The following is a 25,630-nucleotide window of genomic DNA, read 5'->3' as shown; positions in this document are numbered from 1 at the left end:
ACAGGGTAATTGTCTGATGCCTATGTGGAATTAAAAATAATATCTCAGTATTTGTTAGATAATCTAAATGGTTAATAATTTTATTGTAGTTATCTATCTATAATTCCATTAATCTCTGTGTGTATGTGTGTATGTGTGTTTGTATGTGTGTATGTGTGTATGTGTGTATGTTTGTCTGTGACCGCTGTTTCTCGACAACTACCGGTCCGATATACTTGAAACTTGCCAGGTATATTGCTGGGGACCCGAGGATGTGCCTTTTCAAGGTTTGAAATTAATCGGACAAGTAGTTACCGAGCTATGGCGATTTCTTTACCAAACACCGCAAGCCGTTCGCTTTGGACCAAACCATTTCATGTAAATAGAGGGGGGGGGTTCTGTGGTCGTTGCGAATGGACCAAACCATTCATGTAAATAGAGGGGGGGGGGGTTCTGTGGTCGTTACTGCCACGTGGTTTCAAATTTTTTTGTTGTTGTTGTTGTTTGCACGCATGTTTTTTTGCACCCACGTACGGGCACGCCCTAGGATGTTTACACACACACACCCCTACACAAATTTTTTTTTTTTTTTTTTTTTTGGCAAGGAACGGGCACCCACGTACGGGCACGTCCTAGCTTATATATAGTACGGGCATGCCCTAGTTGTAACAATGCAAAGAATAGTCATGGACATTCGAATGTAGAAAAAACAATCTTTGCCTATATTTAGTCTGCACTAGTATATGCCAATGCTAACACTAAACACAGCACACACCACACAACAGACGAGAACTGCACTCGGTGGGGTGCAAACCTCCGCCAGGTGAACAGTTTACATTTTGTATCCCACTGATAGGCCGGATTTGGATTCGGACCTGAACCAAAATCGAATTGGCTTGTTATTGTCACCTAACCAACCCAAACATCAAGTTTATTCATAACTCGTCCATAACCTTTTTAAATATCATGTTATTTATCGCTTTTCGCCCGATCTCTCAATGGTGAAGAACCACTTATAAATTAAATAACTCTCGTATCCGAATCCATATTCAGATCTTCACCAAAATCGAATCGATTCGTCCTTGTCACACACACAACCTGTCCAACAAGTTTCGGCCAAATCCGTCAATAACTTTTTTGATATCCTACTTTATATCGGTTTTAGCCCGATCACTCAATAGTGAAGAATCACTTTTAAAATTATACTAGCCGAATCCGGATCTTTACCAAATTCTAATCATTTCGTCCTTGTCACATACGCTACATCTCCGCCAAATTTCGTCCGAATCCGTCCACAACCTTTTGAGATATCTTGTTCACAGACAAACAGACAGACAGACAGGGGTGAAAACAACCTCCATCCACCTTCGGTGGCGGAGGTAAAGATAAGTATAACTGACAACTTGTGAAAAGGGATACAAGTTCAAAGGTTCTAGGTTGTGGAAATTGAGCAAATTCCTGCATGCCTGCCTGTCTCTATGGTTCTAGATGTTTTGACTGCCTCAACAAAGTGTATCTGCAGCTATCTTTGGCAGCTATTTGTTTGTGCTCTTAGCTATTTAGGAGGGAGTTGAAGATGAGTTCCAACACTCAGCATTTTCACACTATAGTGCCTCTTGACCAGAGTTAAAATTAGTTTGGTGTAGGGCAAGTAAAGGAATGGAATTCAGTCGCATGCGATGACTGCACTGCAACATAATCCAGCGCAACCAGTAGTGTTGCTGCATTGCAGACAGAGCATGGAAGCCAACTGGGAGGCATGAGATCCATCCGCTTGGCAAACACAAAACATACGTTGGAGTTGCTAGATACGCTGAAGTTAAAGTGACATTAATATGCCAGATAGTATATGCCCAATCGAGGAGGCCAATTCAGATAGTATGCCCAATCGAGGAGGCCAATTAAGATAGTACATGCCCAATGGAGGAGGCCAATTCAGATAGTATGCCCAATCGAGGAGGCCAATTCAGATAGTATGCCCAATGGAGGAGGCCAATTCAGATAGTATATACCCAATCGAGGAGGCCAATTCAGACAGTATATGCCCAATCGAGGAGGCCAATTCAGATAGTATATGCCCAATCAAAGAGGCCAATTCAGATAGTATGCCCAATCGAGGAGACCAATTCAGATAGTATGCCCAATCGAGGAGGCCAATTCACATAGTATATGCCCAATCGAGGTGGCCAATTCAGATAGTATGCCCAATCGAGGAGGCCAATTCAGTTAGTATATGCCCAATCGAGGAGGCCAATTCAGATAGTATATGCCCAATCGAGGAGACCAATTCAGATAGTATGCCCAATCGAGGAGGCCAATTCACATAGTATATGCCCAATCGAGGTGGCCAATTCAGATAGTATGCCCAATCGAGGAGGCCAATTCAGTTAGTATATGCCCAATCGAGGAGGCCAATTCAGATAGTATATGCCCAATCGAGGAGGCCAATTCAGATAGTATGCCCAATCGAGGAGACCAATTCAGATAGTATGCCCAATCGAGGAGGCCAATTCAGATAGTATATGCCCAATCGAGGAGGCCCATTCAGATAGTATATGCCCACTCGAGGAGGCCAATTCAGATAGCATATGCCCAATCGAGGAGGCCAATTCAGATAGTATGCCCAATCGAGGAGGCCAATTCAGATAGTATATGCCCAATCGAGGAGGCCAATTCAGATAGTATATGCCCACTCGAGGAGGCCAATTCAGATAGTATGCCCAATCGAGGAGGCCAATTCAGATAGTATATGCCCACTCGAGGAGGCCAATTCAGATAGTATGCCCAATCGAGGAGGCCAATTCAGATAGTATATGCCCAATCGAGGAGGCCCATTCAGATAGTATATGCCCAATCGAGGAGGTCCATTCAGATAGTATATGCCCACTCGAGGAGGCCAATTCAGATAGCATATGCCCAATCGAGGAGGCCAATTCAGATAGTATGCCCAATCGAGGAGGCCAATTCAGATAGTATATGCCCAATCGAGGAGGCCAATTCAGATAGTATGCCCAATCGAGGAGGCCAATTCTTCTTTGAAGCTTGGTGAATGTGCGAGCACAATGCACATCAGTTGATAAAGATCCACACTTCTGTAACAGGGTGTTCCATCATGTCTTCCAACGGATGTTGATGCAGAATTAGAAAAGCTCGAATCAATTTTACACATGGAATTGGTATCAAAAAGGTTAATCATTCCATTACAAGGGAGTCACGTGATTGTGCTTGTTTTGGGGTGGTCTGTTTTTAGTGGACATGGGTTACTTCAGACTATATTTCAGGAAGTGTTTGTTTGTTACTTGGCAAATTATTATTTTAATTTTTTTTGCAAGTATGTTGATCACTATTGGAATCTCCCGCGATGAAGCTATCTCTGAGGGCCTTTCACTCACTCACCGCAGGCAGGTAGGTGGTCTTTCTGTCTTCTACCGACTCCTCTCCGGCCTTGCACCCCCAGCTCTCTCTGTGCTCTGTCCCCCAAATATTCCTACAGGTCGCACAAGATCTGCCAGCAACCCTCTGATGGTTAAACTGCCGAAATCTCGGCTCTCTGCTCACCTTCACTCTTTCATTCCTCTTTTCTCCCACCTCTGGAACAAACTCCCTCACTCCCTTCAATCCCACTCCTCCCTCCAGGTCTTTAAAACAGCTGTTCACCACCATCTCTTATCTTCCCCCATCCAAAACCTTGATCTTTTCTACCCCCGCTAATTCACCCCAGATCCACCTTGTTTGAAATTCCAACTTCTTTCCTGGAAGTCCTGGCAGTGTCCATATGTTTTATACCTCTCCCACCGCCCCTTTCCCATGCCCCCCCCCCCCCCCCCCCCACCAAAGCCCTCGCCCTCTCTCAGATCTCTCGATGTCTCCATGTCTCTCGGTCCCTGCTCTCAAATGTTGTGTTTGTGTCCTTCCCCCTCTCTCACGAACTTGTCTACCGCTCCCGATGTTATATGTTTTATGTGTCGGTTTGTCTTTCTGTGTGACTAATGTTCGCTCTTTCACGAGCCTCGATCTTGTATACAAAAAAAAAAAAATAAAAAAAAAAAAATAAACTGGTTTGTGTGTTTTGTTTGTCTGTCCGTTCACTTATACTTGCCTACAGGTCACAATTTTAAACCGATCTTCACGAAACTTCACCAAATAGTAGAGTTCGTGGTCCGACAAATTCCTATATCTTTTTGGGGTCAAAAGGTCAAAAGGTCAACATAGGCCAAAGGTCAACCACTTTTTTCAAATTTCTAGAATCCTCAATTTTAATCCAATTGACTTGAAATTTGAAGAGGATTTACATGTCAGCTAACTGAATTCAACCACCAACTATTTTTGAGATCAGCATAGGCCAAAAGGTCAACATAAGCCAAAGGTCAACCATTTTTTTCAAATTTCTAAAATCCTCAAATTTAATCCAATTGACGTGAAATTTGAATATGATGTTCATATCAGCAAACTGAATTCAACCAACAACTATTTTGAGGTCAACATAGGCCAAAATGTCAACGTAGGCCGAATTTCTAAAATTGTCAATTTTCATCAGATTAACTTAAACTTTGAAGATGATTTGCATGTCAAGTCACTGAATTCAACCACAAATTGTTTTTGAGGTTAAAAGGATGCTCTACTGATTGGCATTGTACTTTGTTCTGTTTTGCCAAGTGTCGCTCTATGAGTGATTTTTGTTTGTTTGTTTGTTTGTTTGTTTATTACTCCCGCCAGGGAGTAATGCATTCGATCATGTCCGTGTGTGTGTATGCATGTGTGTGTTCGTGTGTTTGTGAACAAGATATCTGGAAAAGTTCTGAACGGATTTGGATGAAAGTTGGTGGGATGATTGCCCTTAGGATAAGGAAGAATTGATTAGTTTTTGGTGAAGCTCAGGATATTATTCCGGATCCAGGAATTTTTTGAAGGATTTTTTACCATTGGAAGATAGGGCTCAGCAGCGGCCACCCACGGCGGGAGTATGCGCTCTACTGAGTGGCGTTCTCGTTCACTTCTGCTAGCATGGGCACTTTATTGTAGACCTGCCTTATTCAAATAGTCTTTCAAACATATTTCATCATTTAAAGCTTAACCAAAGGAGTGGTGACGATGTTTAACCATAACTATTGTGTTCCGGGATGCAAATCGGACTCACAAAACTATCATGAAACTAACAAAAGTACCCGTCCCCAGTGATGGGGAAAAGTTTAAGTTAATCTAACAATATCAAATATTTAATGGACTTTTAAAATGTCAATAGTGTTGCACTCTTGATTTCACTCAGAGCCAAAACTCGGAGCTGCTTATATCATCCACCGTGAAATGGTGGTGCAACATCAGGTGGTGGGAGTTGGATTTGTCTTAAAAGAGAGCAAAATATAGCTATTTTAAATTGTGTTACTCCATGAAGATCTCTTTTAAATCTACTTTGATCCAGATGTTCATACTGATTTTAAAGATTACTGGAAGGGACGATAAAGTGACTGACGACATTGCATCAAGAAAAGTGAAATGAAATGAAAATGCAAAATAACCAATCAGCAGCTTTTAAAATGCAGCATGGGAAGCAGCTACAATAAACAGGAGACAGACCAAGGCACAGACAGACACCATGGTCCGCAATCGTATAAGATACATAAAATATCAGTGGATAAGAGGTATTGAGGTCCTATAAATTCCTGTTCATACAAATGATTCCAATTCCTGTTATTGCAATACAAAAATCAAATAGAGTTTATCTTGTGTTGTCGGAACCACAAACAAGATATTTATAACAGCGCAATCAGAACTCCCACTCACCCCTTTGCCGCCAACATGATTAATTTTAAAAGTTGATTTTAAACTTACCCTATGCATTCACAAGCCCAAGATATGTCCTGCCTATCGGTATTCAAAAGCACCCAAACCAAATGTGTTTTCCCTCCATCTTTCGTTGTGAAGAGCCACAACCCCAGTTTCTCTCAGTACTTTTCCAAGTATTTTTGGCTTCTTTTAGAAGCTTAGGGAGCCATTTTAGGTAACAACCCCCATCACACACATACGATTGCAGTTCACTTGCCCCGAAGATCGGTAATTCTAGGGGTTTCGGAGCACACGCGCTAAGGATTCTGGGATGCATTACATTATTTCGAAAGTCCCATATTCCATGCAGGAATAATTTGGCAGGGGCTTAAATACACATCAGCATGTCCTTCAGACACTCCTAAGGGTAAAATTGCAACAGAGATAAAATATTATCAAAATTATAAACCAAGCAATTGTCTTTAAATATAAAACATTGCAAAACACAATAAAAAGTTAGAGGGAGAGAGAGAGAGAGAGAGAGAGAGAGGAAAAAAAAGAATATGAACATTGATTGAGGTCTGCGAAGCGCTGTGGAAAGCAAGGCGAAGCTGATATTTTGGCGGTTTCTTCATCGGATCAAAAGAGGAAGAAGGGTAGGGGTGAAGGTTGATATGGGGAGGGTGTAATTCAAAGGGGCTCAAGGGTCATAGCACACGAGGGTAAGAAAAACATTCTGACTGGGAGGGTCAGGGTTTATGTTGGGCCCCCATGGGCTCAACGAGCGCTTTTCATTCACTTAGACCTCATATCTCTTACAACTTTTCAATGCTCTCTCTTTCTCTTTCTCTTTCTCTTTCTCTTTTTCTTTCTCTTTTTCTTTCTCTTTCTCTTTCTCTCTCTCTCTCTGTCTCTCTCTCTCTGTCTCTCTCTGTCTCTCTCTCTCTGTCTCTGTCTCTCTCTGTCTCTCTCTGTCTCTCTCTGTCTCTCTCTCTCTCTCTCTTTCTCTTTCTCTTTCTCTTTCTGTTTCTCTCTGTCTCTGTCTCTGTCTCTGTCTCTCTCTCTGTCTCTCTCTCTGTCTCTCTCTGTCTCTCTCTCTCTCTCTCTCTCTGTCTCTCTCTCTCTCTCTGTCTCTCTCTCTCTCTCTGTCTCTGTCTCTCTCTGTCTCTGTCTCTCTCTGTCTCTGTCTCTCTCTGTCTCTGTCTCTCTCTGTCTCTGTCTCTCTCTGTCTCTCTCTGTCTCTCTCTTTCTGTCTCTCTGTCTCTGTCTGTCTCTTTGTCCCTCTCTCTGTCTCTGTCTCTCTGTCTCTCTCTCTCTGTCTCTCTCTCTGTCTCTCTCTCTCTCTCTCTCTCTCTCTCTGTCTCTGTCTCTCTCTGTCTCTCTCTTTCTGTCTCTCTGTCTCTGTCTGTCTCTCTGTCCCTCTCTCTGTCTCTGTCTCTCTGTCTCTCTCTGTCTCTGTCTCTCTCTGTCTCTCTCTTTCTGTCTCTCTGTCTCTGTCTGTCTCTCTGTCCCTCTCTCTGTCTCTGTCTCTCTCTCTCTCTCTCTCTCTCTCTCTCTCTCTCTCTCTCTCTCTCTCTCTCTCTCTCCCTCTGTGTTTTCCCATCTTATTTCAATTTATTTCATCAAATGACATGGAAATCCTAACCCTCCCTGGCAAAATAAATCATTCTAACCCCCTCCTCCCCCAACGTGTTCCCTGACCCCACTCTGTCACAATAACCTCCCACCCTATATCAGCAGCACTCACCCCTATCCCATCGCCATCTTTTTCTCGGACAAAGGGTTGACAGACACCCTAAACGTCAGCTTCCCATTGCTTCCTATGGTGGTTAGCATACCTCAGTCATCCATTGTTCTACCTGTCCGCCGATGTAGATCGACACGAGTTAAATAGTTAATGTAAAGCTTGTGACAAAGAAGCCCTTAAAAAGCTGAACAACACTTATTGCAAGGGTACTAAAACTACACAAACCTTCCGTGGCAATGTCAGACAGAAACAAAGGTAGAAATAATAGTTGAAAGAGAAAGCGAAAGTGATAAAACAAATATCGACAAAAGAAACAGATAAAAGCAGAAAGAAGAAATGCCAGAAACGTTTAATGACTGTCTATCATTTGTGTAATGAGTTAATTATCCACTCACATGGAATAATAAATTATGGAGAGAATGATGTCCAAGGTTTGAAAATAATGGAGGACATAAGTGTAGGGATAAAAAAAGTCATACCTCTAACGGATGCCATCTCACCAACTGAAGTCTGTTTTTTCTCTTCCTATAAATCTTCATCTACATCAACAAGAAACTTCTGGTGATGCTGCTGGATATTTGCTTGTGTACAAAATCGAGGCTCATGGAAGAACGGTGGACAAAAAGGCAATGTAATGACCGTAGAGCTGTGGGGAAGCAGGTGGACCCAAGTAAAATAATGAGAAAACTTCCTTATATTTGTTGCTTAAATACTTTAGAAAGTTATTATGGAGCAGCAAATCGTTATCCAAAGTATTTTGAAATCAAAATTTCAACCGGTAACAATTTTCACGTTTTTCTTCTGTAGTTTTGAGCACCCCGTTGCGACTTGCAAAACCGTTTTAATGTGAAAAGGACACTTGAACTCCTGAGAAGTGAGAAGAAAAGCGGGCCTCACCAGACGGTACAACACATTGCGATAAAGGGATCCAAAGTTCAGGTTCACATTTGGAATCCCGTTCAACTACTATTGAATAAAGATGACTATCACTCTCAAACGGTTTAAAATTGCCATTAACACCAAAGGGTGTAATGACCTTGAAAATTGACTTTAATGCGCTTAACTCAAATTTGGTCCTGGATGTGGGATGGCCCGGTTTACTTTTCAGGAGTCATACTTGTGTGCAAGCATTTTTAATATGTACAAGATGTTCTCACTGCATTCATTTCCTGATCAAATAGTTCTGGTTAAAATTAGCTGAAGAGCAATTATAATTCAAAACAAGTACAGATACATTCAAAGTACAACGCCCCCATGCCAAATAATTAAATATCCTACAGCGTGGCATTGCCGGGCACCGGATAGTGCAGCTCATAGAGACTGCATTGGGAGGGAGAGGTGTACAATAATTGATTGATTAAATGTATAATTAAAATCAATAAAAGATTATCACAAAATATTTTCTTAATCAATTGGCTAATAGCATAACTAAACCACTAGTGCTTCATCCGAAGATGTATCTTTTAGAAATTTAATTAAATAACTCATTAATAAAAAATCAAATAATTAATTGATTAATCAATAAATAATTATCAATCGATTAAATGATTAATCAATGAATCAAAAATATCCTTGATAGCCACATCACTTGGTCACTGTCATGTCCAAATATTAGCTTCCCAGCTCAAAAGGTGCCTGAGATATTGGCCAAATGAGAAAGAAAATAAATTAATGATTAATAATGAAAATAAATAAATAATAATCATTAAAAAATTAAATGATTAATCAATTCGGTCAGAGAACAAATAAACCACCACCATTTCATCAGAATCTGTAACTTTAAAAAAAAAAAATTTAGTCATTAATCGAATAATTAAATAATTAATCGATTAATTGATTAATTAATAAATCAAAAATAGCCATTGCAGTCAAATCACCTGGTCATTGGCATGTCCAAATATCAGCTTCCTAACTTAAAAGATACCTGAGATAATGGTCAGAAGAGAAAGGAAATTTAATTAATTAAATAAGTATTTAATTAATCGCTAATAATTAAATAACTCCTCAATTAATTGATTAATCAAAAAACAAAATTACTGTTTTTGACAAAGTACTTGCTCACTATTGTGCCGAAATTTCAGCTTCCGAGCTCAAAGGATGGCTGAGATATAGCCCTGACAAACAAGAAAGCCAGAAAACAAACAAGCAAACAAACAAATAACCAGAGTGAAAACTGAGTACTCCCTTTCAGCGTGCGTCATTGCCGAGCCCCCTTCGGTGCCCGGCAATGACGATATGCAGCGCCTGGAGATGGCATAGGAAAGGTGCGGTGTACAACTACTACTATATTAATGGCCTCAATTTATCAATATCAATATCAATTTATCAATTTATCAATTTATCAATCCGCAAAAACGCCACATGCGTTTTTCCTCTCCACATCCCTCTATCCTGAATATCCTATTTCTGCACCTCCACTTCGCTCATGTTCCTCTCCATTACTTCCTTCCACCTCAAATTTGGTTCTGCCCCTTCGGTTAACTAGTAATAGGCGTTCACAACCATCCTTGACCATGTTGCAGAATGTCGGCTGAGGCACTCACTATTTTTTTTTCTTCCACCCTCACCTTTTCACCTTTAGCCGTATTTAAATATGTTTTCTCTGCAACCACTTGAGCGATTGAAACGAAACTATAAACATAGGAGTGCCTACCCATGAAGATTTTTAAAAACAAAGATACATAATGATTGGAAGGAAAATGCAGACATTGTTCCAAAAAAAAAAATCAGTTTTCTACAGCTACGAGTTGCAGGGTGTTTTACGTAACAGGAATAAACCGCCTACAACCTGTTCTGCTCGGCCTCAGCCAAATAACATAATTCAATCTTGTTCCGTTTTACCAGGAAGATGAGAGAAAAAGTCAGGATGATGGCTGATAGGAAAAAATAGGATGTTTTTGAATATAAAAATGGAGGGCAGCGACAAATATATCTAGGGGGAAATGTCGGGGGCATATTAAAGGCCCCTTTATATGGAATGTGCCATGTGGCAAAGTATAGAAAAGAAGGGAAGAAAAGAAGAAGAAAAAGCCTTTTCTATGCCCCAGGCATTTTCCCAAAATACATTTTAAATCCGAACAAAATACATTTGTTCATCGTATAAAAGACTTTATATAAAAGACTTGAAAAAGTTAGGGGAAAAAACGATTCATCCCAGATGTGACTTGAGCCTACAAACCCCAACTTGGGAGTCTGATGCTTTATCCATTGGACCATTGGGCCAGCACATAAGAGTTTGTTTTTTTTTTGGAATAATATTTTAAAGAGCTTGTGCTCTGTCCCACAAATATTCCTTCATAGTCCATGAGCCAGATAAAATTTGACTACCAAAAAAGAGGGCAAATCGCCACTATATTTTTCAGTTAGCCTTACATATTGCCTGTATGAAAAAATGTGATGGACATTTGAATTCGGTAGCTAAACCCATTTTGGCGGCCATTTTCCAAAATGGCCGCCATTTTCATATTTCATCAATTTTCATATCTCATAAATTTGGCCGTAACTTTTAATCGGCTGGTCTGAGGCACATGCACCCAACATAAGATATGTTCAGTATGTCATTTGGCATATTTCAAAGTAAACTAAAAGTAAATTTGTTCACTACCTGTCGAGATAATTGGGGAAATATGTAAAAAATGTGTAATTTTCACGCAAAAATGCTCAACAAAGCTTGGGGAAGTTTGAATATTTTTCATTGCTGGCTGTCATTAATTATTTAATTAATAGGCTGTGCGCTTGTGGAGAGTTTCCCTGTGCCAGTGCATTTTGAGGGTAATTTACACCCAAAAAACATTCTTCAAATCCGTAAAAACGGAATGAAGAATAAAATCTATAAGATGTGTGTTATAACTTATATATAGGGACATTTGCAAACAGAAATTTTAACGTAGAGCCATTTTATGTTCCTTCAGGTGAAGAATGATATACGTTTGATTGCAGTCATTTCATATACATGATATAATAATCCACTTACCGATGATGGTGTCTGTTCGTACTCTGGTCAGGCTTGTTGGAGCATGTCAACAGCTTGCAGGCTTCTGTACATTTGAGTGCATTGATAATACATGTGCAGTCAGATGGCCGGCAAGATCGAGCACACTTGCAAGACAGGAGACTTATCACGACCTCTGGAGCTGGGGAACCTGTCATCCACTTTATAACTGGAATGCCGTTTCCACTTGATGTCCATCCATGACCTGCGATAGGATTGGGAATGTCTCGGGAATTAATCAAACTACATCTCCAGATAGCAGCCTGGTAGTTTGCTCGAAGTGTGTGTTGTCGAAGTGTGTCCTCACATGGGGGAAGCTGTCCGGACTCGATTTCCCCGCTTCTGCTACGGAACATTTGGTATCGTAGCTCGTTTAACTTCACTTATTTTAGTGTTGCGGCAGTAAAGTTGGCATGTGAAATCTTGAATGACATTGAATAACTCGTTTGAGATGTCCCAGTTGTTGCCAAGTGACGCAAAGGCTTCTCTGAACTTCTCATCGCGTAGGAGAATTTTCAACGCTTTCAACTTTCCTTGCCCAGCAAGTGAGCTGACAGTATCACATTCAGTCCAGAATCATGTTTCAAATTAAGAATTTGTTCAAATTGCCTTACCCTTGCGGCTGCCTGCAATACGACCCATGATTGTTCATCTTGTGGTGATGATAGTTCATGCAGTGGTGACGCTTTCGTGCATATAATGCATGTTTGGAGAGACAATTTCCTTTTTTTCGCTTTCAATTCTGCTTCAGCCATGGTTTGTCTTGTTGGCTTGTGATTCACTCAATACCTGAGAATACACAAACAACACATCTATTATATTTTGCTGGTTTGATAGATGTATTTATATTTAAATATACAGATATAGTCCTTGTGCAACAACAACAACAACAACAACAACAACATGCATTTTAAGGCCATTTTCCCTGCTAGAGCGGGGGGTTAGCCTTGCGGTCCCCATGACAATCTTCTCCATTTTGCCCTATTTTCTGCATCTCTCCTTGTTAACCCCCTTGCCCGCATTTCTTCTTCCACCATCTTTAGCCAAGTCTTTCTCGGTCTTCCCCGTCCTCTACTTCCTTCTACATCAATTTCCATCACTTATCTCAACCAGTCACTTTCATCCTTCCTCAACACATGACCAAACCATCTCAGCCTGTTCCTCTTCACAGCATCAATCACAGGTAATATTCCCATCATCTTTCGCAATTCATCATTTGTCTTCCTCTCTCTCTCAACGATACTCCGCACATCCATCGAACCATTCGCATTTCCACCCTTTCCAGCCTTTGTTGCTGCTCTACGTTCATTACCCATGTCTCGCTCCCATAAATCATAACACTTCTCACACATGCAGCATACACCTTTCCCTTCAGCTTCAGCGACACTCTCCTCCTCATCAGCACGCCACTCAGTTCCCGAAACTTCTTCCATGCACATCTCACTCGAGCAACCGTTGCAGAGTCTGATCCACCTTCTCCATTCAGCATGTCTCCGAGGTAGCAAAATGTTTTCACACCTTCCAGCTTCATGCCGTCTCCAAGATCCAACTCAACATTTCCTCCATCTGCAGCTCCCTCTGTGCTGCATTTCTGAGGTTTGGGACATGGAATGTAGGGACAATGACAGGGAGATCAGGAGAATTACATTTGAATGTAGCTGCCACACTGGTAAATGACCCTCTCAGACCACTACATTTTTGATGAACCCACTCAGCGCACATTGTACATTGAATGGAGTTCACTCCGACACCCTTCCTGCACACAGCACACGGCCACTTCCCAGTTCTTTCCACCTCACCACATGCTTTACCACTTGCCATCACCTTCGTCTTTCCGATATTCACCTTCAGACCTTTTGTCTCCATACATTCCTTCCACTTGTTCATCTTTTCCTTCAGTCCATCCATACTTTCCGCAATCAACACCAGATCATCTGCATACAACAACTCCCACGGTAAACCCTCCTTTACGTTCTGAGCCAGCACCTTTATCACAGCTACAAATAGTAGTGGACTTAGTACCGACCCCTGATGCACTCCCACCTTCACCTCAAACTCACCACTGTTCCCGTCCTTCGTCCTTACAGCTGTGCACGCTCTTTTGTACATTGCCATCTCTACTCTGATCAACCATTCCTCCACTCCTAACTTCCTCAATGCCCATGTCAATACTTTGCGTGGAACCCTATCGAATGCTTTCTCCAGATCAACAAACCCAAAAAACAACTTCTTCCTCTTCTCCATGTACTTCTCCTGCAACTGCCTCACAATGAAAAGCGCATCTGTCGTTCCTCTTCCTGGCATAAATCCAAACTGCATTTCGTCGATCTTCACTTTCTTCCTTATCCTCCTCTCCAACACCCTTTCCAATACCTTCATTCCATGCTCCAATAACTTTATCGCTCGGTACGAGCCACACTCCAGAGGGTCACCTTTCCCCTTGTATAGAGGGACGAGGGTACTCAGTTCCCAATCCACTGGAATGCGGCCTTCTTTCACCACCAAATTACAGATCTCTGTCATTCTCTTCACACCCCAACTTCCCGCTGCCTTCAACATATCTCCCACAACTCCCGTCGGCCCTCCCGCTTTTCCACTCTTCATTGCTTTTATCGCTTCCTCAACTTCCTTCTGAGTTATCTTCTCTGCCGGTCCTAAAACTGGGTTACTCTCTATGTTGCCATCCCATTCATTCTCTGTATTCAACAGCATTTCCATATATCTTTTCCATCTTCCTTTAATTCCATCTGGGTCGACAACGATTTGTCCCACTTCATCCTTCAAGCAACTCACCCCCATCACATCACACCTCTCTTTCGCTATGTGCTTTGCAATCCTGAATACTGCTTTCTGACCCTCTTCCGAATCCAAGCGTTCTCCGAACATTTTCCTACATGCCTCCTGCGCCTTTGCCACCTCTTTCTTTGCAGCCTTCCTGGCTGCCTTATAACTTTCATGCTCTGCTGTTTCTGCTCCCGTACCCTTCGCCTTCTGCCACTCCTTGAACTTCTTCCTCTTCTCGTCAATCCTCTTTCCAACTTCATCATCCCACCACCATGTTTCCGAGTGCCTCGGTGGTCCTTTTGTCCATCCACATACCTCACCAACGGCTCCCAACAGACTAGCTTTCATTGACATCCAACTACTTTCAAGCTCAACCACATCATCCTCTACCCTACTCAGCCTCTCTTTTAATGCCTCCCTTACTGTCACCTCTTTCAACCTCCGCACCTTCATTCTTGATTGGTACTTCACCCGCCGAGCTCTCCTCGCACCTTTCACCCTTATGTCGCAGACAACCAAGTGGTGCTGTGAAACAGCCTCCTCCCCCCGGATCACCTTTGTGTCCCGGAGGTGCCCCCTTTCTCGCCTACGCACCATCAGGTAGTCAATGGTTGTCGTCGACCCACCTGACGTGTATGTAACAAGCTTATTATCCTCTTTCTGGAACTGAGTATTACAAATCAACAAATCAGCTCCATCAGCAAACTCCAAAATCCTTTCACCTTCTCCATTTCTCACACCATATCCATAACCCCCATGACCTCCCTCAAAACCATCCATACTCCTTCCCACATGTCCATTCAGGTCTCCTCCCACCACAACAACTTCCTCATCTTTCACGTTTTCCATCAGCTTCTCTATCGCACACCAGAACTCGTCCTTCTCTTCATTGCTTCGGCCAACCTGCGGAGCATATCCCGAGATGACGTTCACCAAGAGCTTTCCAATCATCATTTTCACCATCATCAACCTATCACTCACTCGCGTCACACTCACCACACTGTCTACAAACTCCTCAGAAAACAGGACACCAACACCATTCATGCCCTCCAGGCACCCTTGCCACACAAACTTGTATTTCTGTCCCTGCCTACCCTTCACCATTCTCACACCACTTCCCTTCCATCTCGTCTCTTGCACACAACATATGTCCACTCTTCTTCTGACCAATACTTCCACCACTTCTCCTGATCTCCCTGTCATTGTCCCTACATTCCATGTCCCAAACCTCAGAAACCGATCTCCACTTCGAGCTGTACCCTGCCCATATGTACTTGTAATTGTCATGGTTCTCTTTTTGAGGCAATGTTTTTATGGCCGGATGCCCTTCCTGACGCCAACCCTCTTAGTCGTCTCTTACGACACGCAGGGATACGGTGTACCTATTCTGACCAGGGTACACACTGGGAAACGTTTAAAACATGGAAATTCTGGGGGGGGGGGGGGGGGGGGGCGGCGTCAGCATCACGGCTGCGGTTTAAATATATTCCAACAATATCCAAACAGAACCATGAAAACCATGAAAAACAAACCGGGAAAAGTCTCCAGGCGAGAACGTGGATTTGAGAAAGAAGGGGCAGAGGCGGAAGAAAAACGAGATGCAGGGGGCGGGGCACAAGCCGAGACGAGGAGGAGAGCGAACAAGCACGTGTCCGGGAGGAGAGAAAGAATCAATATAGAATTCTTTGTCTAGGGAGGTGAGGTGAGGGGGAGAAAATAAAATAAAAGAAACAAGCAATACAGTGAAGGAAAGAACCCAAACCGACAAAACACCGACGGGGGGAGGGAAGCCCCAAGTTACCAGGCCGCGCACGAGGTACGGCTCAGAAAACGATTAACTACACACAAGTTTGTACGAATTACAAACCAATACCAACCAGAAACACACAATAACACGTACACAGCAAAATAACCAGTGGAAATTTGACAAAGACAAGAATGGGAAAACACTTAAACTTCGATGCCGTGGAGAGCTCGAAGTACGCTTCACTCGCCCGAGGAACCGGAAACCGGTCCTAGTGCCCACCGTCGAATTTTGAAGTTTGTTTACCAAAAACGAGGGCACGTCGCCACTATATTTTTCAGCTCGTCTTACATGTTGCTTGTATATGAAAAATGTAATATATATTGCAATGATATCAGGTTTTGTTGGGCATTTTTGCGTTGAAATTGCACATTTGTGACATATTTTCTCAATTATCTCGACAGCTAGTTAACCAATTTCCTTTTAGTTTACTTTAAAATATGCCAAATGACATACTGAACATATCTTATGTTGGGTGCATGTGCCTCAGACCAGCCGATTAAAAGTTACGGCCAAATTTATGAGATATGAAATATGAAAATTGATGAAATATGAAATTGGCGGCCATTTTGGAAAATGGCCACCAAAATGGGTTTAGCTACCGAATTCAAATGTCCATCACATTTTTTCATACAGACAATATGTAATTTTAACTGAAAAATATAATGGCGACTTGCCCTCTTTTTTGGTAGTCAAACTTCAAAATTCGAAGGTGGGCACAAGGACTATCAGGACGCACAATATCTGCCAGAAACCCTCTTCTGGTGAAACTACCAAAGTCAAGACTCTCCACTCACCTTCACTCTTTCATTCCTCTTTTCTCCCACCTCTGGAACAACCTCCCACACTCTCTTCAATCCCTCTCCTCCCTCCAGGTCTTTAAAACAGCTGTTCATCACCATCTCTTATCTTCCCCCAGCCAAAACCTTGATCTTTTCTACCCCTGTTGATACACCCCAAATCCACCTTTTTCAAATTCTGTATTCTTTCCTGAAGGTCCTAGTAGTGTCCATTTGTTTTATACTATGTACCCTGCCCCAGCCTTCTTCCTTCCACAGATCTCCTGATGTCCCTGTTCGCTACTGTTGTTGTTCTTCCCCCTCTCTCCCCCTCTTGTCTCCCGCTCCCTTCATTGTATGTTTTATGTGTCTGTGCATGTTTTCATGTTTAATGTGTTAGCTCTTACATGAGCCTCGATTCTGTACATAAAAAAACAACTAGAACGACACTCTTCGACATCACGATATCGACTGATATGCCTCCGCCCACATTATCACATCATGATAATACTTGTACCAAGTTTGCTTTAAATCCACTCAGCTGTTCTCAAGTTATAACATTTTTACCTGACATGACCTCTGACCTTTGACCTCTTGACCCCAAAATTTAATGAGCTAATGTTTACATCATTATACATACCTGTACCAAGTTTTAATTTAAATCCCTTCAGCTGTTCACAAGTTATCACATTTGTACCTGGCATGACTTCTGACCTTTGACCTCGTGACCCCAAAATTTAATCAGTTAATCTTTACATCATCATACATATGTGTACCAATATTGAATTCGATCACTTCAGCTGTTCTCAAGTTATCGTGGTAACAAAAAGTTATCATGGACGGACGGACAACATGAAAACATAATGCCTCCTGCTACTTCGTCAATGGAGGCATAAATAGGAGGTATAAAGTGTGTGTATACATCTATATTTATATACTCGTATAATATATATATATATATGTATATATATATATATATATATAATTTTAAAGCAAAAGCTATGGCGCTCAGGTGGAATTTGTTTTGAAAGCCAATAATTAGACGTATTGGCCGATGTATATCCCAAGTTTCAGCTAGTTTCAATACATAGCCTTTGAGATATGAGCGCCAACACATTTTGGGTGGACGGACGGATTGATGGACGGACAGACACCAACGTGAATTTGAGGGTTTTATTAATAAAACTCAAGAATGTGGAAACAGACGTTGCTGATATTTGGATCATATTACCTCGACCTACAAAGCATTTACTTCTGAAATTTGCAGCCCATTTCGTCCATTAGAAGCTGAGACACGAATTTTCAGGTTAAAGTTGCATAAAGAGAAACGATCCCATATATAAAGGGAGGGGCGTTTTGCGCCTCCCTTGATTCTTACGCATCTTATCTGTATATCTTTGTTTTATACTCCAATACCGAGGTGGACCGTTCTCACACGATTTAGTGGAGGTAATGAGGGCATCTTAACCTTCACAAACACTTACATTGGCGGTGTCATGTTGACGACAAAATGTTGAAGATGATGCCACTTACAAAATCCCCTGACATGAAATGGCGATAGTTCTTCTTCTGAGTGGACCGCCATTGTCTACAAGGTACCTTTGGCACTCGTCCACTGATAGATACATATTTTGTCTAAGACATCATTTTAGAAAACACTACAACTTAAAAATCATTTCAGGTGTACTGTATTAAATTGATCATTGAAGTGACACATGCACTAACTGACACCTTGTGCCCTGCTGCGCTAGGTCTGAGTGTCATCGTCTCCATGGAGGTGATCCGGCAGTCAGTGAAGAACATGATCCAGAGCGAGAAAACTATCTGGCACAATTATTGTTATTCTTGGTCCTTCGCTTGCTCTATCACATCCGCCATCATCCTTTTCATGTCAGGAATAGCACTGGTGCTGTTGTCACTGCCTCGTATGCCACAGAAGCCTTGGGAAACATGCTTGGATGCTGAACCTGAGCCACAATACTGACCGAAATGCCTTTTTTAAAGAAAAGTAAAACCAGAGTTATTTTCCAACCTTTCCACAGGCATAGCAAAGAGGTAATAGAGGTAGTTGTGACGAATCATGAACATGTAACCAGTAGAAATTAAAAAAGAAAAGGCATATGGTAACACATATACTCTGTCTTTAAATTGATGTGTAACCCTTTCCTGGGATTCTAGTCTTTTATAGGCTCACTATTCAAGAGGGCTCAGACAAGCCAACAATACACACCACAAGAGATTGTACAATGGGTGTTCTGGCGAGGGGCCGATTATCTTGGCTTCAGTGACCCAGTTCCATCCGAGCTGCTTGCCATGTACAGTATTTGAATGATGAAATTGAACTGCCTTGGTTGAACAACCACCCAATGTCTGTTTACTTCATGAAGTAATAGAGCATTGATGACAAAAAAAAATTGTTCCTTTCATGGTGCCTTCCTTTCTCCTTTATCCTGGCACAGATGGAATCATCTTACAGCTTCACACTAAAGCCTGAGCAGATTAGTGCCAGGACATGCAAGCATGATGTGATCACATGAAAAAGAATGTCAAGGCATCACACATACATGTGTACATATATGGAGGTGTACGAGGCACTGAAACAGAGCACATCAAAATATGGAACTAGGTTCTTGTTGCCAAATCGAATGTAACACATTTCAGTCCTCGTCTCCTTCTTCGTTAAAACTGTGCTAACAACACTTTATGCTAGGCCTCCCCATGATGGTTGTGTTGCAAATTAATACCCAATTGCACCCACCAGGTAAAAATAAATAAATAAACGAAACACCACCATCTGGCTTCTAACAATTCGAATCATATTTTGCATCTTAAATTATTTCTCGGCTAAGCCAAAGGTAGCAACATCAATAATAAATTTTTTACAAATTCGAAGGAAAATAAGCACAAATGAGAACTATAGATGTCTGCAATCACAATGTGATTGCGAGAGATGGCGACCACCCGCACCTTACTTACCCTTACCTTAGCCCACGATCCGATGATGGCATCTTTTGTTTGGAGCGACATGTGACCTTGACCTTAAACATTTAGAGATAGAGTACAAATTAAGAAAACATGTCTCCATCTATTATCTATCCAAATAATGGAACATCATGGAAATTGGAGGAAAATTATTCAAGTTATGACCAAAAAGGTGTTTTTTGTTAATTCGGTCATAATCCAAAAAAGTAGGTCAAATACATCATTGCACAACTTCAACAAACAGGTGCACAACTTCAGTGGAGGTACACTTTTATGATGCAATAACATCTTGGAAGGCCAAGCGGTCTTTGAGAATCCACGTTGGCAAAATTGAGCGATGACAAAAAAACGCATTATTTTTTAAGACTGCCATTTGACTTTGGCTGCGTTTTTATGAGACCTCCATGTGACTTTGACCTTTAACTCGAAGAACTATGATGTAAATGCGGCATAGATATGCCTTGGTCTAGGCTATATAGGCAGGGCAATTTCGTTTCGATCGGACAAACCTTAGTCACGTTATGGTGAAAAATGTTTAAATGTCTATAATTGGGTCATGACCTTAAAATGATGTCAAGGTGCAAAAATCCTGTCCACCCAGCATACATTCTATTCCCATTATTGATGCAAAATTTCATTATGAAAGTCCCAGCCAGATCCGAGATACAGCTCGCACATTGGCAGAAAAAAGGGAGAAAAATTGAAATGGTAGTTTAGTACTCCCACGGGTCTAAGACCTTGAACTTTAACTCAGTGGGGTATGAGATAAATTAATCTGAAATGTGCTTTGCCATAGACTATCTAGAGAGGGCAATTTCGTTCCGATCGGCCAAACTTTAGTCAAGATTTGGTGAAAAATGATAAAATGTTTATAATTGGGTCATGACCTTAAATTAGGTCAAGGTCATAAATGATGTCAACCCTACATACTTTTATTCCCATTATTGATCCAAAATTTCATTCTGAAAGTCCTCGTACATTGTCAATGGGAAATGGACACCACATGACATGAGGAATTGTCACCAAGTGAGCGCGTTCTTCTGTATGCCTCTCATGTGCATGGACAGAAAGTGGACGCATTAGTAAGAAGTCCCAGTTTCCGTTTGTAAGGGAATTTGTTTCCAATAGAGTGTAAAATAAAAACATTGCCTCAAACAGGGAACCATTATTGTCATGGGGCCCACAAGGCTAACCCCTGCTCTAGCGGGGAAAATGGCCTTAAAACGAATATTCATTCATTTATTCATTCATTCATTCATTCATTTATTCAGAGTGTAAAATATTTATGGAGTTTGCTATGAATATCCTTTGACAGCACAACAGTCACTAACTCTGAAGACTGCTAAGTTTTCTCAGTGAAGTAAAACGATGAAAAGGTCATTATATGTTGTAATGTCCCCAGGATCCAGTATCACTCCTTGAAGTTCATTAACAAAGTTCATCCTCCAATTTATTGCAAACGAAAACCAAAGTCATTCAGCAGGCAGCAATAATCACACCAAACATCTCCATTGCCGGCATGGCGTGCTCGCTAAGCTCCACCCTTCCGGATCCTTATCTATATTTTTAAAATTTCAAATATCACATAGAGCAAATTAACACAATTAACTGAAAACAATATCTCACATACGTTGTCAGAATTGATTGAATAGTTTGTGGTTATATTATTTTTACTTCCGGTAGGTGTGCGAAACAGCGACTCTGAGCCTATAAACTACCCGTGTGGGCAACAAAAATGCACAAAACTCAAAATTGTGTGAATATTACTATTTGTAAAAATCCACATGCACTGTCCAGACCCAAGAGCTCTTGAATGAGGTATCATTCAGCATTGTACATGCTGTCGTTACAAAATATACCCCGTTCTAACACAATCCTGCAACGTGCATTTATGTATATATTTATACGAGCAGATAACCCATCCTGATGACTGCCAAACAGTTTTTTTGTTGTTTTTTTTTTGGATACTGAATCGAGGCTCGTGAAAGAGCTAACATTTATTTCACAAACAAATCAACCAGACAAACAAAATATATAAAAAGAGGGAGCGGAAGACAAGATGGGGAGAGAAGGGGAAGCACACAAACATAACATTTGAGAGCAGGGAGATGTGTGGGAGGGAGAGGGCTTGGGGGAAGGAGGCGTGGGAAGGGGGGGGGGGGTGGGAGAAGTATAAAACACAAGGACACCAAGGACTTCCAGGACAGAAGTTGGTATTTCAAAAAAGTGGATTTGGGGTGAAATTAGCGGGGGTAGAAAAGATCAAGGCTTTGGATGGGGGACTATATGCAGCAACTATGTGCAGCAACTATATCACACTATATGCAGCAATGGTGTTAGATGATATTTGGAAAGTTTCGCTTCAATTGGTTCAGCTGTTTCAGAATACTTTTTTCCCTTTGATCCAACATGGCTTCCAGACCATGTGACCTATGATTTATTTGTGAACACCATGGTATCCCCAAAGCTTGGGGAACGTGTTTGAAGGTTCCCCTCGATCTATCCAGCCATTCTGGAGAGGAGGGTTTTTATAGGTTTTAGGTTAAATCCAATATGGCCACCAGATCATGTGACCTGTGAGTCATTCATGAAACACCCTATATTCCCTAAGGCTAGTAGATCATGTGCATGAAATTTTGCATCGATCTGGACAGCTGTTCTAGAGAAGAAGATTTTAAAAGCTTTTTTAAGGTTCAATCCAACATGGCTGCTGAACCATGAGACCTATGATGTCTGTCGACCAAATTATCCTGAGATGACCCTCAAAATTTTATATAGTGATCGGATCAAGCGTTGTACTTGTCAAATTATGACGTCACAATGAAGGCACCGACATCATCATCATGACATCATCATTCACATATCTTATTCTCCATGGGGAGTACTCAACAATGAACCATGTTTCAATTTTTTTTCCCATTGAGCGGTTTTGGAGACAAAGACGTGCAAAGTTTTTCCAAGATGGCGTCCGTGTGTGAGTGTGTGTGTATGTATATATATATATATAAATATATATATATATATATATATGTGGGGACCTGCAATCCCCCTCCCCCTGTATGCTCTTTTGCTGTTTGACTGATTACCAAGTATAACCAATGATGTTTTGCTTTGCGAATTGCTATATGCAAGTATAACCCATTATGTTTTGTTGTGATTACTTGCAGTATCCTCTTTATACTTTTTATACTTTTATTCCTTTGTTATCCTTTGAAAGCCTGATATATATCCTTATAAGGAGTTTACATGTTTTATAAAGCTTAGGCCCTGTGGTGATATAATCCCTGCCTCTGTGGAAATCTAACTGTTCCCCTTTTGCCACGGCCTCGGTTGCAGCTGCAACCTTGTCAGCCTCCCACAGACCTTACCAATTTCCTCTATGTCAACACACTTACTCCCTTGTGCTTTCCCAACCAGGAACCGTCAACATGTTTATCACATAGCTGCTGACCATACTCTTATCAAAGCTTACCCATGAGTGGCTTTGGATGAACTTCCTCAAAGTAACTAAATAATAGAATGGGACTGATGGTGGGGGACCGATGAGCCCACTCTTTCTCTTGTCTCGTGAGCTAAACCACACCCTTATATTCCCTATATAAAGTATAGTTTGATCGAATTATTTCAGAGCATCTTGTTGAAAGTTGATCCTTTTGTGAGCTTCTGTTCGACATCGTGCTTTCCACAGCCTGTGTGACGTGTCTAATAAATATATCAGTTGTTCCTTCTCTGAGTCCCGAGTCCTAAGTCTCCAATCCGACAACTGGTGGCAGCGGTGGGATCAGTCCGGCAGTCCGGGACGCGGTCCCAGGCAAGTGAGTTGAGAGACCAGCTGGCAATTGATCCGGGTCAGGTGAGCTTTGGTTTTCTTTTGTTTTTCCTTTATAGCCTGGGGGTCAGTCCAAATTGTAACCCACTCTCTTGCTCGGGTGCTGTTTGTTCCGTTCCCTGCTCAAGCCTGATCCACGAACCTAAATTTAAGGACGGACCGCTTGGGTCCCGGAGCAACTGACTGTTTATGGACTCGTCAGGGTAACATTACGGGAGGGGAATAAGGTGCCTCAAGAGGGCGCGCGAGGATAGGAAATAGACTGGAATCGTAAGTAAGGTTAGAAGTATCATAAGGGCGTAGGACGCCCGGAAGGTAAGGTACAGTTAGCGTACGGAAGGAAAAGTGAGACTAGATGGCCGTAACTCGTGCAGGCGGGCGAACCTCTCGGGAATAAGGCAACGTCGATAAACCAAATTTTCCTAGGATGGGTAATAAATCTGTGAAGGCGGGGGAGCCTCTCAGAAATACCCCAGCACATTTTATGTTTAGAAGGCATGGTTATGACGCTGCGAGACCAGGGAAGGGATGGGCTGCGCTGACTAAGGACCTAGGTGAACCATGGCCCGAAGAAGGGTCTTTCGCGCTGGAGAAATTGGACGCATTGTATGGGGCATTAGATAAGTTAGAACAGGAAAAGAAACACTTCCCGCCTGACTATTGGAAAGTCTTTAGTTGGTGAAAGGAAGAAGCGTTGAAGCGACAGGCAAGGTCAAGACAGGCCAGCCTGGCCAGTGAGGTATCAAAACTCAAGGGCCTGAGGAAGCAGGCGAATAAAATGCAGGATAAAGCGGTTAAGGAATTAGAGAGGCAGGCCAACGCGCGACTGATGCCGCTCGTTGAAGATCCAGGCCCCGCGGTAGGGGAGGTAGCTACCAACCCACCTGCCCCCGCCCTAGACCTGAGCTCTGTCCCGGGGTTCCAGGCACTACCTTCCCCTCCAGTGCCCCCGCCACCTCCTCCCTGCAACCCTGCTACCACCGCACCCCAGCTACCCCAGCGGCACCATCTGAGCCTGGGAAATCCGTTTGCACAGCTCGGGGCTAACGGGATAGATGACGGGACCGACATCGCAGGGTTCCCGCCACCAATAGGACAGGGAGGGCTATACCCCTCATTGGTAGGTTGTAGTGGGAACAAGACCCCCCAAACTACCACTGGAATGCATAGTCTATACCCCCCATCGAAGGGATGTCCGGAAATAACAGAAAGAACAAATTTGTGTCCCATAAAAGTTATTGGAGTCGATGCTCAAGGTAATGGGGTTCGAGAAAGAGTACCATGGAAAGAATCCGCTTTAACGGTAATGTGGGAAAGGGTTCAACATTTGCTTATTGAGGACCCATGGCAGATAGTACCAACCATGGCCAATTGGATCAATTGCGAGCATGGCAGTTGTGACTATCGAGATATATCCCACATGGGAACTTCTGTGCTCCCACCGAAGGTGTGGGAAAAGGCTAAGCTAAGAGCACAGTGGCCGCCGGCAGATCCAAGGGCGCCAGGAGTGGGCCAAATAACACTAGCGCAATGGAGGGATCTAAAGGCCCGATTGCTAGAGTCCATTGAGCTGGCGCTGTTGCCAGCAGGAGGTCCGGATTGGGGGAAGATCGGGGCCATAAAACAAAAGGCAGGAGAATCAATTGGGGATTACCGGGAAAGGTTGGAAAGGGCCATCGCGCATTGGGGAGGACTGGGTCCGATGCAACTGGCAGGACTACCCCCAACCATTGGTAAACCAATATCTGATAGAGGGGCTCCGGCCGGCATTAAAGAAACAGGTATAGTCCATCCTTTTCGGCTGGAAGGGAATGACAACCAACGATTTATGTGACAAATTGGAACAATGCCCGGGCTCCTCTTTGGAGGAAAAGAAGGACATTAAAGAGGAAGTACTGCAAATGCTAGTCCAGGAAAAACGGGCTCAACTTAATCAAAATAAAAGGGGAGATCAGAGTCAGAGCCACATACG

At 42.3% G+C, this 25,630-nt stretch overlaps 1 protein-coding gene across 1 annotated transcript in view; it reads left to right on the top strand.

Annotated features, from left to right (window-relative positions):
• The window catches only part of CACNG1 (calcium voltage-gated channel auxiliary subunit gamma 1), a 48,844-nt gene extending 29,571 nt beyond the window's left edge, over positions 1–19,273 (top strand). The window contains exon 4 of the mRNA XM_068110378.2: positions 18,599–19,273. Within this exon, the coding sequence (XP_067966479.2) occupies positions 18,599–18,831 (233 nt within the window). The 3' untranslated portion in view covers positions 18,832–19,273. The remainder of the gene's footprint in view (positions 1–18,598) is intronic.
• The last annotated feature ends 6,357 nt before the right edge of the window (positions 19,274–25,630 follow it).

Source organism: Myxine glutinosa, chromosome 3 (assembly GCF_964187855.1).
Source record: "Myxine glutinosa chromosome 3, kmMyxGlut1.1, whole genome shotgun sequence".
In the NCBI taxonomy this organism is placed as follows: domain Eukaryota; kingdom Metazoa; phylum Chordata; class Myxini; order Myxiniformes; family Myxinidae; genus Myxine; species Myxine glutinosa.
This window is presented reverse-complemented; position numbering and strand designations above follow the sequence as displayed.